The following is a 15,579-nucleotide window of genomic DNA, read 5'->3' on the forward strand; positions in this document are numbered from 1 at the left end:
CCCCCCCCAACCATTAGTGCGAACGAGTCCTTAAAGGGGTTGGAAACCTTCGTGTTTTTTCACCTTAATGCATCCTATGCATTAAGGTGAAAAAACACCTGGCAGTGACCGACCCCCCAGCCCCCCCGTTTTACTTACCTGAGCCCTGGAACTTGACCCGGCGGGGATGTGCTGTCTTTCTGCTTGGGGTTCTCGGCTCTTAATTGGATAGATTGATAGCAGCGCAGCCATTGGCTCCCGCTGCTGTCAATCAAATCCAATAACATGGGCGCCAGGGGGCGGGGCCGAGTCATACATTCGGCGGCTATGGACGCAAATGCTGGACTTCGGAGCGCGCCCACAAGGTAACCCCCTCGGGAGAGCGCTTCTCTCAAGTTAAACTTGGAAATGTCCTTAAACAACCGACATCGAAAAAAATACCGCATTTGTTATTTAATGCTAAACTCATTGTGAATTGAACGTTAACAACTGATTTACAGCATGTGTTATTTTACCGCATTTAATTTGCCGGTATTTAATTTAGTGCATGGACCCCACGAATACTTATGTTGAGCCAAGCAGGCCCAATAAAACTACGCACATTATTCTTAATGTGAGTTTTAGATTAGTGAGGGCTTAAAACGCCAGCCAGGTTTTTTCTGTCCCTGTTAGGAAGATTCACCCCTTCTATTGGTCCTGTTGACCAATGAAGAGAAAATCCAAAATATCAACTTCTCACCAAAACCAGGAATGGTTCCCAATGGGAGCAAATGTTCAAGAGTCAACTGTCTAAGAGGGAATTTCCCTCACCGAATAGACTTCTTCTCACTTCCTATTGTATCTACAGGACTTGAAGTGGGGGAAAATCTTCCCAATGGGACATAGATGCCTAAAATAACGTGAAAGGAGTTTTAACTATCCTTTTCTCTATCCAACTTTTAAATGTTTTAATATATTGCATCTTAGGCTGGGTTCACACATATGTGGTGCGGGATTCCGCATGTAATTCAGGGAGGAATCGCACCTCATTCCTATTCAAATCACATGCAATGTCTGTGTGGTGCAAGTGGAGCCATTCATTTGTATGGCTCAGATCGCACCAAATCTGCACAGAAAAGATAAAGGACCCCTTTTTCCCACACTGGAATAAGTTTACATGGGTGTTCACACCAACGCGATCTGATTCAGGCAATAACACTGCGTCTTGCAAACCATTTTGGGTTGTCCTCAAGGCTTTTTTTTTCTCAGAGACTAGGGGCAGGTACTCTCTCCTCATAAGTCACCCTTGTCTCTGCCCCCTACCCCTACCCACCTTAGAGCATGATCCTGTGCAGCCAACAACAATAGTTCCCCCCTACAACAATAGATTCTTCCAACAACAATAATCCCCCTCTAGCAACAATAGCACCCCTCCAGCATCAATAGATCCCCCTATAACAATAGATTGCTCCAACAACAATAATCCCCCTCTAGCAACAATAGCACCCCCCCCCCCCCGCAACAATTAGTCCCCCCCCCAGCAACAATAGATTCCCCCACAACAATAGATTGCTCCAACAACAATAATTCCCATCTAGCAACAATAGATTCCCTTCCAGCAACAATTGGTCCCCCCCCCCAGTAATAATAGATCTCCCGCAGAAAAATCCCTCCAACAATAGATTCTCCAGCAACAATAATTCACCTCTAGTAACAATATATTTCCCCTGAAACATATAGAAAAGAAGGGAGCTATTGTTGCTGGGGGAGGATCGATTGTTGCTGGTGGGGAAATCTATTGTACAAAACAATTCTCGTGCACTTGGGTGCTGGGTCTAGGGATGTGTGGTGCAGTCAACCCTTTTGTATAGAATGTGAATGGTCTTGCTGCCCTACTCAGAACAATGGGTGTCCTTGGCACTGAAACACATAGAAAAGAAGGGCGAGGGAGCACCGACCTTGTGCATTACCCAAAGTATTTTAATAAAAGTAAAACAGCAATGGTTATACTCAACTAGAAACGTGGTATACAAGCCTATCAAGGCAACAGGAATAGCAAACGGTATCTCTTGGGTCTATAGTTGGAACCAAAGATGACGGAGGACCAGACGGTATTGCAGGGTGGCTAACACGTTTCACGGGAGAACCCTCTTCCTCAGAGCCAAAGCGAGAAGCAAGTAAAAGCCCAACTGCAAGGGAGAATTTTCATATTTCCTGGAATTGGGCTTTACGATAACAGAGTGCCTCTGGTGCATAACCTGGCTTATATCTTATTGCATCTCAGTTGCATTGTCAATAAATATAATACAGTATAGTAGTTCAACACTTTTTTTTTTTTTTTGAAACCATGGAGATCGAAGCTGGAAGTTTTACTAGATGGTACAACCTGGTTATGGAAGGATCTCGGCCATTAAGTGACAAAGGGTAAAAACAAATTAGTATCGTGAAGCTACTCTGGCCATTGAGGTCCCAAGCTTCTGCATAATGCAGAACAGGATTCACAAAAAGTTTTTAGAAATGGTAAAACCAAGTTCCATAAACCATCCTATTTTGTCTTCTATCTTATAATTAGTAATCCTGTGGATCTTTATTGGGAAGGTTTGCAAAGGACTAATTTGTTAACTTTTGTCACTGAGTTATTGTAATACATGATGTTATTGAACTAGTGTGATTAAGGAGAACCCAGTGCTAGGGTGATGAATGGAGCAACATGGGTGGTGTTGTCACGGTCAAATACGTGCGTTAAAGCACCTGAAAAACGCTCAAAACCGCTACACTCAGGTATGAATGGGGCCTAAGAGAAACAAGGTATAAACAGATACATGCAGCGGAGGTTGTGGGCTCAGATCCTAGTCCCTGCAGTCATATTAATGGTGCCATAGGCCTTGTATGATGAATCATGATACAGCAAAGGTTTAGTGAATGATAACTTAGAACTCATTTACAGAATGGAGCAATTAATTAGGTCAGCTTTTCTGAAAATTTGTACAACTGAGGAACCCTTAATATGGTAGTCGAAAAGAAACCTCTGCTAAGGCCCCAGTCTGGGTGGTCTTGACCTAGATCAAAACAGACAACAATACATCCCTATGGGTGGAAGCACGCAAACTTACAGCTTTGGTTCCATTCGGGTCCATCAGACTTAATGGGAAATATTGTTTTTTGCAATCGGGTCCACTTTTTCTGATTAGACCTGGGGGGGGGGGGGGGGGGCTAGTTATAACCAGACACAAGTCAATTTTATAGTTGCCCAACCATAGAGATTACATCGGTCCATTTTTTCCATGGAGGAAAAAAAAAAAAAAAAAAATCGGGATAGGCATGAATGTCACAAACGTGACATCCATACCTTTCTAAGGTCCTACACGAAAGGGACCTTAAACTTATTATAGTTACAGCTTAAGGAACATGAGCAAGATCAGTAACTTGTAGATTTTGACAAGACACATTAGTGCTAGACCTATACAAGCACAGGCAGGCAGAAGATCATCTTGCCATGGCTCACTGCTCAAGAAACCCCTTGCTACCTCTGGAGGTACCTTAGTTAAGAAGGCTGGGTTAGAACAATTAAAATAGGAGATACTGAACAATTTTATAACATTTTGTCATAGAATTGGTATGATGAATGGTGGAACAAGATAGGTATGGTAAATGATGCCACAGAACAGGTGATAAATGTTGGAATAAGACAAGTATGATGAATGATACCACAAGGCAACTAGTAAGTTAGGTCTTGTTTAAAAAAAGAGTAGTGGTGGTTTATTAATTAGAACCATTTTTTTTTCAGTTTGATTTATAGATGTAGGTATTATTGGTTCATTCTACAAGTTTTTGCATTATCTATCATAATGTTCTACCAGTATTGGTGTAAAGAACAAAGGTTGAAAAGCTATATTTTAATAAGAGTCTTCTTTTTTCCCCCAGGTACATCTTTACTCTGACCCCGCACAACCAAGCCACAGTGTTCAAATGGGAACAGTCATGCAAGGATCAAAAGTGATGGAGTTCACCATATCTCATGCACAGGCAGCAACCTTCAGCTCAGTGTACGAGGACAATGCCATAACCAAAAACGACACAGGTACATTGAGAATGTATTTTTGGACTATATAAAAGGTCTCTGGATGGAAACTATACACTATTTTCTAGGATTTTTTGTTCGGCTTGTAGTGTTTGGTCACATTCAACTGTAATGTTGAAGATGTTTCACTGCTTATCCATGCAGCTTCTTCAGTTCTAATGAGTGCAGATGTGCCTCGGATCAGCTAGGAAACAGTAACATCACAGAACAAGTCCAGCTGAATGAGACGAACTACAACTAGATATACCATGACCTGGATTAATGAGAGCCTTCACAGGCCTGTTCTTGTATGGTTTACTAAGGTCCTACATGGAAGGCTTTTGCTCCGCTTTTACTAAATTGTACACAAAAAAAACAAAAAATAGTAGATCAAAGTTTCTAAATTATTTCAAAGATTTGATAGAGTTTCAGCGATGTTATTCAAAATTTGAGAGGTGAAATTAAAACTCTTTAGTGTATCTAAAGATAAAACTTTTTTTATTGGTCTTGGAATTAAGCAAGGAAGGGTTAGTAGCTCTATCACATTTTCAATGCTGTGTGTCTGGGGGGTTGACTTTATTTGTCCTGTCACTTGGATTAAAAGTGGGAAAAAATCTGCTCCAGAACTTGAATTGGGGATGAAACCTTCCTATGGGGGACATCTGTTCCAGTGACAGTTGTCTAAAGGCTTATTAACACTTACAGTTGGGGTGCCCTAAAACATGTGGTTTTAGGGCAACCACCATGTTTTTACCATGTTTTTACTGCCCTCCAATCACTCCCCATTGGGTGGGGGTGTACACATGTCACAGCTGTGAAGCTTTTGCTTTACAGCCCCATCAAAAATGATCCCACCTGTCATGTTCTGCAGGCAATACCGCCCCCCCCTTTTCAGACACAAACCCTTCACCTGCCACAGATTGCTTTTCAGAGGGCTAGTTTAAACTAGCCCTAAGAGTGGTTTTCCCTCTCTATAAAGAGGTTCCCCTCACTTGGGAAACAGAGGGGGGAGTACATATGCAGTGGCCACCCACTTAACGTGACCCATTCTAATGGAGGTGCCCTGTAAATGCATGCATGTGGAGTTCCAGGGGAGTAAAGCATTGGATTGCTCTTTACAGAGCAACATTAGTGTAAACTAGCCCTCAATGTAGTATCACTTAAATAGAAGTTAAAGGCAGGAATATTCAACGTACTTTTCTTCATGTATTGCACCCGGGCCAATACCCTAACAAGCGTGTGCGGTAGCCTATAGCTACACTATATATAATATCTACTTTAAAATGTTCAGGACATGAGAAAAACAATTTCTCCGCTTGCTCCTAGGCTCCTCTGCTCCACTGAATCAGTCAGCAAGTCTCTCAGATGCCACATTACCAGGTACCTCCGGTTCTTCCTTTCTCCAGGGACCTGAAGACAGTGCTTCCATTCTAAGATCACACCTGGAAACCCTTCATAGAGAGGTTAGTATATATCCTTCATGTTTTCCACTGGACCCCTGTAAGACCTGTATGACTTCCACATTCCTAAAACTGGGCATACACTAGTAGAAATTTTTTTTCTCGAAATGTTTCATTTTAAGAATGTCCATTCCATTTTTGACAAATTGGCATTGGTTTCCAACCGTAGTGAGGAGAGAATTCGAAGGAGCAGGATGGAAAATTTGTTTCCAGAGCAAATGAAATTCTAAACAAACAGTAAATGTGGTTTTCATTTGGCAAAGTCTATTCATTCCAAAATACAATGTTAAAAGCAAACTAAATTTTGAAGTACTTTTGAAAGCCATCAAAAATACTGAGAATCTTTGTATGAATATTAGTATGATTATTTGTACAAATGTTTGTTCCAAAAACATTAGTGTATGTCTTTTTGAAAGAACCAGTGCGTTGATTACGTCAGGGCTCTCAGGAACACAGTGCAAACCCATTCCCTGGAGGAATAGAAGGTTTCTATGGAGAATGAAAACTTCCAGTACTGATGCACACTATTTTTAGTGCAGATCATCTCAGGCTTTGTATTGGTTATCCAAGGTACACCTAGTAACAGTTGAATGCCCTGCAGAGATACATTATATATCTGGAGGATGTTTCCAACCCAGGAAGCCACTGGGTTGAATATATAATAATATATATAATACGTGTTCTGTGTGTGTTTGTATGACTTTTTGGAGGTCAAGTACAATGACATACATCAGCGATCCTCATTCAGTGGTTCTGGAGCTTCATATCGCTGTACAATGATATCCATGAAGCTTGACTTTGGCTACAGATCTAGAGTAGAACATCCCGAGTATGTTAAGAAAATTGGGTCCAAATTCCGAGGCATGCAGGAGCCCAATCAAGTAAGGCCAAGAGACAGAATCCGATGCCTTTTGAAGGTCCATAGTGAGCATAAACCCCCTTTGGGGCAAGCCAGCATCCCAACAGGACTGGAGAAAAGAGATATTACCTGCACGCCTTACTTGCTCAGGACACTGCCTACTAAGAATAAATCCCACCTGATCCTTATGAACATACACAATGACAAATGATGATAAATGATGATAGCCTGTTTGCTAAGATTTTGGTTAACAATTTAAGGTCTTTATTGATCAAGAATATGAATCTGTAATTTTCAACCTCTCCCAGAAGCAGGTATACAATATGCCTATTCCAGGGTACCACTTTTGTTACCAGCGGTTTAGACATTAATGTCTGTGTGTTGAGTTATTTTGAGGGGACAGCAAATTTACACTGTTATACAAGCTGTACACTCACTACTTTACATTGTAGCAAATGTGTCATTTCTTTAGTGTTGTCACATCAAAAGATAGAAGAAAATATTTACAAAAAATGTGCGGGATGTACTCACTTTTGTGAGATACTGTAGGTTGTTGATTTGAAGCAAAAAAATAAACGGAAGGGGATTTTGACCTCTCTCTACTCCAGCCAAAAAAATAAATATTGTACTCATCGTAAAATTCCTTTTTTGAACTCCACTGAGGGATGCAGGAATTCTTAGATCTTTAGACTACTGGATTATACTGCTGCCTAGAGGAGAATCTGGTGGTCAAAAATTTGCCCACTGTAAAATTCCATTCTTGCCGTCCATTAAGGGATGCAGGAGATCTTAGAATTTTAAGAAATGGGGTTATACTGTCACCTACAGGAAAACCAGGTAATCTAGAAATTGAATAATTCCTGCATTTCTCGATAATCAAAGAAAATCTGACTTTTGTAAACTACCGTAAAATGCTTTATTGGATTCCATTGAAGGATGCTGGAATTCTAAACTATTGAGTTATACCGCTGCTGCTTGGAGGAGAACCCATTAGTCAAGAATTCTAATATATCCTGTATCCCTTAATAGAGGATGAAATAAATAGGATTTTTTTACTCACTGTAAAATCATTACAGTCCATTGAGGGTTGTGGAAATTCTTAAAATTCTAGACTATTTGGTAATATTTATATCTATAGATTACTAGACTAGATAGTCTAGAAATCCAGTAATTCCTGTGTCCCTCAAGGGACGATGACAAAAACATGTATTTTTATATTCACTGTAAAAAACCTTTTGAGTCTACTGAGGGATGCATTCATTCCTCGGATTGTAGAATATTAAGTTACACTGCCATCTACAAATTTCGAGACCAAATACTCTAGAAATCAAATAATTCCTGTGTACCTTAATGCATGATGAAAAAAAATTGACATTGAGCTTTGCAGTGGTTCTAAACCTCAGTCCTCAAGTAACCCTAATGGGCCATGTTTTACACAGCTGCTTTAAATCAATAACAATGACGTGGTACTGATAAGAGCTATTTTATTTAAGAGAAGTTCCCAAAACATGGCCCGTTGGGGATACTTGAAGACTGAGGTTGAGAACCACTGTACTAGACTATCTGGTTCTCCTTTAGGCAGCAGTATAACCCAAAATGTTGAAATTGCACGAATTTCTGTCTTCCAGTCCATTGAGAACAGGAATTCTTTGAATTCTAGACCATCTGGTTCTCCCATAGGCAGCAGTATAACCCAAAAATTTAGAATCCTACAAATTTTTGTCTTGGAGTCCATTGAGGGTTGCAAGAATTTTTAGAATTCTAGACTGTCTGGTTCTCCTGTAGGCAGCAGTATAACCCTCAAAAATCTAGAATCCCACGAATTCCTGTACGTCTCAATGGACAATAAACAAGGTTTTAGGTATGCTCATTGCTTACCCTTTAAGAGTACACGTCAGTACCCCTTAAAGCGACAGTAAACCACTGTTTTTTTTAAACCTGCAAGGTAAAGCCATATTGTGCTAGTATGCATCGCATACTAGCACATTATGTGAAATTTACTTTAGAATTAAGCCATCCAGTGGGGCACTGTCACCACTGAAGGTGCTTCCATCTTTACCTGGTCTTCTTTCCGGGTTCGCAGACTCCAGCTGTGCGAGTGGCCAGAGCAGCTAAGACATCACTCCCGTGAATGCATGCAGGAGCTGCCGTTCATGGCCCAGAACTCTGAAGGAACAGCACGGTATGCGCCGGTGTTCTCACCGGCTGCATTAAAAGTAAATATCTTCTAAATGGTGCATGTTTAGAAGATACAGTATTTACTGTACCTATTAGGCAGTGCTGGGACAAGGTCATCCAGTGCCCAGGGCCAAAATGCCAAACCTTGCACTCCCCCCCCCCCCCGCCCCTCTTCATGATGTGCAAGCTTAGGGGATCATACGCCCAGCAGTCACTCGCTTGTCAAAATCCTTGCTGCTGTCATTACTCCTGTCAGCCCTGTAACAGAAGGAAGGCACCCTTATCCCTACAGTAAACCATTGCGCCCAGGGCAACCGCCCCTGTTGCCCACCCACGCCGCCTATAGGTAAGCCTTACTATAGGATTACCTAAAGGTAAAAGTCATGCATGGGCGTTCACTCCCACTTTAAATGGTAATGAACTTACTCCAGCATTGAAATACCATGCAGTACATGCACATTCCTTTACATTAGATCTTCAGCGGCCCCAGAGCCCCGAATCCAAACTTTAAATGTGCACCAATTAAAAATCTTCATCCTTTGCAGGTTGACCTCTTTGAGGGGCTGTCGCAAGGGGGAAACCTGACTCCTGAAGAGCAACAACAGGTAAAGGACAATGAATAAAGGGGTGTGCTATCTCTCTAATCTGAATTCATTTCCTGTGTGTGTGACTCTGCATCTTGTATGATTTCCATCCAGGCTGTGCGAGAACTCCGTGGCTCTCTAGACGTACTGGAACGCAGTTACTTACAGGCCAAGGAGCAATATCGTCAAGAACAGCGACGGACTGGGCGTCCATTTCAGGAACTGGATCCACAGAGGTAAGCACAGCAAATGCACATTGTATAGAGAGGAGAGTGTTCAATGCTTTTCAAAATCTGAGCAAGTCCTTTTTATTAATTTAAAGAGGAACTGCAGTCTGCTCACATAATTTGTACTAAAAACCATCTTTGCCATTCTGAAGCTTCCCTCCAACTACTTTGCAAATTATTTTATATATACTGTGATTCTGTACTTGCCAAATATGCTGCAGAAGTCTCCCTCCACCAAGTCTGGCTGCAGCCATTTTAACTGTGGGCAGCTGAAGCTGCTGCCTGTTCACTCGCTGGATTTACACAGACACACCTCTAGCGCTGCAGCCCTGCATCTCTCATTGGCCCTCTTATGACTCATCCCACTCTCTCTTCCTGGCAAACTCTCACAAGAGTAAGAGAGAGAGAGAGCTGTGCATGATGTCATAAGCCACATGAAGTGGGCTGTATAAGGTATTTACCGGCAGAAAAAAAAGTTTTACTATCCAAAGTTAAAAATAACAAAGGGCAGAAGATTGAAAAAAATGAAAAAATGAATGAAGGTCCGCTAAACAAAAATGTAATATATTGCAGGTTACCAGTCCTTAGATGGGTTGGCTGAATGGGTTTTGTAGTACACAGCGATAGTTGGAAACTGACAACAGTACAGCATACATACCTCCCAACTTTTTGACATGGCAATGAGGGACACCTATCAGCAAAAGTATGCAGGCATAGGACACACCTCCTTGCCACGCCCCCTTAAAGGAGAATTGTACAAAAAAACAAGATTGGTTAAACCCACAAGTGCTTTTTTTTAACACTACTATTCCTTTATATTGGCATTTGGAATTTACAAATGCAGCAATTTAGAAATCAGATGAAAGGTTTAGAGCTGGAAAACACTTTTTGATAGATAAAAAGTCCATTTTATATACATCTATATAGATGAGACCAAAATGAGGGACAAATGAGGAGGAATGAGGTACAGAGGGACATTGCTCGAAATCAGGGACAGTCCCTCGCAAATCAGGGACAGTTGGGAGCTATGCAGCATAGGCAGAGTTCACAAAAAGTTGAAGATGATTTTAAACGTGTGTTTAGGTGTGGACGTTTCAGGAAGCTGTCCTTAACCACTTCCCCTCGAGCTATTTTTGTTCATTCTTTGCACATCTGCATTTTTGGCTATGAATTTACTTAAAACCTTGCAGAATAAAAAGATAGTTTTGCAATTTATGTTGCACAATATTTGCGCAGCTGTATATTTTCATCAAAAAAATAAAATTTTAGTGAAACAAACGCAATATAAATACCAAATTTTTGGTAAATATAAAAAAAACATTTTAAAAAATGGGGTTGCGTCAAGTAAATAAATACCAAACATGTCAAGTCTTTAAATAGTGTGTGCCTGTGATATCGTGAAAAACAAAGGTACCTAAAACTCTTCATAGGCAACACTCAACACTTTTAAAGCTTTTACAGCTCATGGTACCTAAAATCCTCCATAGGCAACACTTTAAAAGCCTTTACAGCTCATCAGTTTAGAATTAATCATGAATTATGGTCCTAGAATTATTGCTCCAACTCTGGCATTTGCAGCAATACCCCACATGTGTAGTGCAATGGCGTTCTACTTACACGAGTAGGGTTACATTTTTTTTTTTATATATATATTAAAAAAAAAAAAAAAAAAAGACAATATATTTTTTATTTAACTTGTGATAACATTGGGTAGTTGACAGGTACTATTAGACCCCCAATGTCTCCCTTGTTCTCCGGTGCAGCTAATCAAGTACAGATCACGCTTGATTAGATGCTTACCTGGCTACAGCATGCATGGAATGACCGATCTAAAACCAGAAATTAGTGTTTCCAGGTTCATGAACCGCACAGAAAGCAACCATAAACCAGACAGAAAGTACAGTTAAAATCACACTTTTAATGAAATGGCAAAAATAACAGTTCAGGAACGTAGTAAAAAAACAGAAGCTAGGATTTGGATGCCAGAGCGGGTAATCAGATGAGCCGAGGTCAGGAAACCAAAAGTCAGTATAGTCAGGAGCACAAATCAGGACCAGGAATCGGAAGAGAAGTCAGCAAGGCCAAGTCATACACAGGAGCAAGGGAAGGAAGCACTTGGAGATCATAGACCACACAAGGGCAATGAGGAAATGAGCTAAGCTGCAAAAAGGGGCAGGCTGTAGGCTGGACTAATGAGGCAGGCTAATGGTAACAAAGGTTAGTCACTCTGATAACAAGTGGCTGGTAATTAACCAACAGCTGAGCAGCTTCTGAGCACTGAAAGAAAGTAGCAGGAGCCCAGCCCTGACATGGGCAAAGTTCCTCCTGCTTGCCACCCTGAGACCATCTATTGTGGTCCTGGGGCTCTCAGTAAGAACGGGAGTGTCTGCGAATCACAGACCGGGGAAGTTGGAGGACCCCCACACTGCCCACACTTTAAAAGTCATTGGGCGGCTATGCAGCTACTCACAAAGACCCTGTTTGTATGTATTGATATGAAACAAGAAAGAGGCCCCCCCCCACTGGACATTTGATGTAGAATTACAAATACATAAAACATATAAAAAGACAAATGCCAATCTTTATTACAAAAAGTCATAAAAAGACCCACAGGTGCAATGATTCTACACAAGGTAAGAATGACAAATAAATGGAACATAACACAATACAGTATTGGATATACCCTGCTGATCAAAAGGTACGCCACAAAACTGCCAGCAATCAAATAACTTGGTCAGTTTGGGTGTAATCCTTAAGCAGATCACAACATGGTTCGGAAGATATTTTTCCTTCTTCAGGGGAAGAATAAGGTATCTAAGATCTAGAAAATAACATACAAAAGTAAATGACAAAGAAATAGCAAAAAAAAAAAACAAAAAAAAAAAACAAATATACTAATTTGGGATGTTGGCAGGATATTATACTTATATACGTTATATATTGTAATATATCATTTGGCTCTACACTTCGATGTATTGATATGTGGCATCTCGTCTTCAGAGAACTTGCAGAAGCCATATTCCAACTGGGAGTCCAACTGGATGAACTACAAGAAAAAGTAGACCATTCCACCATGTCCAATCCCAGCACAGACCTCACACATACTACTCACCATTCAGATAATGCTCCATTACCATCAGCAGTGGTGCCTATTCCAACAACTCAGACCCCGTACCCACAGGTCAGTAAGTCAGTAACACGTGGTCTCATGAATGAAAAGTACTCTCTTTGTTGTCCCTAGTAACTATTCTCTTTGTTTTCTAATTCTCCCCCCCCCCCCCCAAAGGGATGAATTTAGTTGATATGGGCAGTACATGTCATGTAGTAGTATTGATGGACAAAATCTGAGATCTCATTAGTAAAATGGTTAAGCCCCATACACACTATGAGAAAATTTGGCAAACGATCTGCCGGTTTTCCTCGATGTTTCACAACTGGTCAGAAACCGAGGATAGGGGGGCGTGGCCGAGAGATGGCAGAGTGAGGACGCACACCTCGGAGCTCTGTGTGGGGAAGCCCTGAGAACGATCAGTAAACCGTGTCAGTGAGAGCCGGAATTCATGCCAGGGGACCGCAAACACCCACTGGACTTGGGGGCACAGAAGGGCTCGGAAATCACCCACTATTTCCTCAGACAGCACGCTGCTTCATCCCCCGCCACGCCGGCCAAGATGGCGCCGCCTCATGTGCCTCCGACGAGCGCCGCCGCCTCATCTAAGAAGGGCACCCAGCCGGGACCCAATGCTGGAGGAGACCGAGCTGCTTCAGATGACAGGTCAGCCTCCCCTATACTATCCCCTGTGATCCCAATTACGGACATTCCACCCAGCTGCAGCCATACAAGGGAGACAGGCAGTGATGTGGAGGGCTCTCTTAGAGACATTGTGTCCGGCCTACCAACAAGGCAGGATCTGCAGGAAATGGCGGCATCCATAGTAAATGCACTTTCCAGGGAATTGCATGACTTGCGCCAACAGGTGGACACAGTAGAAGAGAGGGTCACTGTACTGGAGTCCTCTACATCCACCTCTGATACCCGCATTACCGCCATGGAACAGGAGCAGCGTGGCTTTCGCCGTCATCTTGTGGATATACAACTAAAGCTAGATGACGGCGAGAACAGGAGCAGATGCAACAATTTGTGCCTCCGTGGCATTCCTGAAGCCACCATGGGACCAGACCTACGCGCAACGGTGGTAGCTATCCTGAATCAGCTGCTCGGAAAACCGCCTGCCGCAGAGTTAGAGCTGGACAGGGTCCACCGTATTCCAGGACCCAGGGCACCCCCCGCAGAATCCCAGGATCCTGATGCCACAGACCTCCCACGGGATGTCCTGTGCAGGGTGCACGTCTTCACTATAAAAGAGGAAATCCTGCGCTTGGCTTGGGAACGTGGCCCAATTGACTTTGACGGTGCATTGATCAGGATCTACCCGGACATCTCCAGGCAAACAAGAGCAATGCGGGGCCTTCTGAGACCACTGCTGGAGGTAATTTGTTCGGCGGAGGCGACGTATCGCTGGGGACACCCCTTCCATCTCATTGTGCGGAGGCGAGGAGCAGAATTCTACCTACGCTCACCAGACCAACTCTCAGACCTGTTCAGTTTCCTTGCCAAGCCTTCTGTAAGTGTCCCCAACTGGTTTGACTACCTGTTGTCCCTGGAGGCCATGGGCCCACCTCTACCCAGGCCGCAACGTGTCCGTAGACCGCGCTCACGCGCCACTAGTCGAGAGACTGTTAGACCTCACCTGAGGTCCTCCGAAGCTTAACTTTTCATCTCATCCCAAGGACTGGTAAGACATGATGAACGCTCACACTACATTACCTCCCTGGGTATCCCAAGAACATTAGATCCTCCCCTACAAGAGGTCGGGGAAACCGTTTTGATGGGCGACTTCCCGGGTCCGAGTTGACTACCCTACATAGTACACTCTCAGGATTACTGTCCTCAGGATGTGCCTTTGAACCCCACTCGGGAACTACGGGATGTCAACTGACTCTTGCTAGCCTGCTCAGGGAGGTGCTGGGTCAATTCAGATTATTATTAGCCTTGGCCTGCTTGCCTGCATGCCGATTCTTCCATACGGACTCACTACTGGTGGCTGGTTGGGGGGGGGCGTATGCAGTGGGGGGGACAGCAAACGGGCCCTTAGTCCCGGCACCTCAAGATGTTTTTGCTAAATTTTATTTTCTCCTGGACAGATGGGCTCCACAATCTAAGATAAGAGCCCTGGAGGTCCGGTCTGTTTTTCTGCTCTCCCCCCCCCCCTTTATTGGTTTATTGGCTCATTAGGTACGTTGTTAGTCACCCGGGGTACCTCCAAGACCCTCTCCTCCCCTTAGCTCCTACCTGGAGGATATGCAAGTAGCTACGCATTAGGAGGGGGAGGGAGGTGTAGTATTATAATGTGTAACAATCCCAGAGACGTGACAACTGTAGGTAACATGCTCTGTCTGTTATGTTCTGTTGTGACACTTATAACGGTTTATTTCATTCTTTTATTATCTTATTGTTTTACATTTGTAATGTTGGTTCTGACCCCGCCTTTCATGACTCGCTTCGGTACACCTCGAGGCGAAGGTAAAAGACCCTTGGTCCTGGCGCTGCGGGCCATACCATGGGGCACCAACATGGACCCTGCCGGCAATATCTATTGATTGCAATGGTAATGGGGTTCGTCCTGGCGTCCATGGGCCTCCCGAAGACGCCGTCACAAAATGGTCGTGGCGGAGGGTGTTCGGCAGCATCGCTGCAGGTACCACTCAGCAAAGGTTATGTTTAGCTGTGTTAGTTCTCATATTAGAAACACCATGATTTTCAGAGGCGTTATTCCCCCACATCTCCACCTTCTATGTTCACTCAGATTACTGCCAAAATTCTACTTATTTTAGAGTAGATCTCAACGCACTTTCCACCCCCACATTAGGGCGGACCCCTGATTGGACACTTCTAGTGTGCAACGGGGGCCCATAGTTAGTCTACGACAGAAACCGTTTACTCCCCTCACCCCATCCCTCTTCCCCTGATCTTTTTTCACTTTACTATTCTCTCCCCCCTGGTCTATTTTCTCCTCTCTTTGGCCTCTGCCTGAAGGGGGTTCTGTTTTTGGGACTCTCCCACACGTATACTGTCATCCATTTCCCTGCCAGAAGACACAATGGGTCACCTTAAGATCACCTCTCTAAACGCGCGTGGCCTTAATATACCGGAGAAGCGCTCGCAGCTTCTGGCTGACCTGCGCAGGGGCAA

At 43.2% G+C, this 15,579-nt stretch overlaps 1 protein-coding gene across 2 annotated transcripts in view; it reads left to right on the forward strand.

The window, feature by feature from the left end:
- AKNA (AT-hook transcription factor) overlaps positions 1-15,579 on the forward strand; it is a 106,374-nt gene that overhangs the window by 26,490 nt on the left and 64,305 nt on the right. For both annotated transcript variants that reach the window (XM_073600271.1, XM_073600270.1), the window contains exons 5-9: positions 3,883-4,039; positions 5,345-5,481; positions 9,061-9,120; positions 9,214-9,335; positions 12,327-12,507. In XM_073600271.1, coding sequence (XP_073456372.1) covers positions 3,883-4,039; positions 5,345-5,481; positions 9,061-9,120; positions 9,214-9,335; positions 12,327-12,507 — 657 coding nt within the window. The remainder of the gene's footprint in view (positions 1-3,882; positions 4,040-5,344; positions 5,482-9,060; positions 9,121-9,213; positions 9,336-12,326; positions 12,508-15,579) is intronic.

Source organism: Aquarana catesbeiana, linkage group LG09 (genome assembly GCF_042186555.1).
Source record: "Aquarana catesbeiana isolate 2022-GZ linkage group LG09, ASM4218655v1, whole genome shotgun sequence".
Classification (NCBI taxonomy): Eukaryota; Metazoa; Chordata; class Amphibia; order Anura; family Ranidae; genus Aquarana; species Aquarana catesbeiana.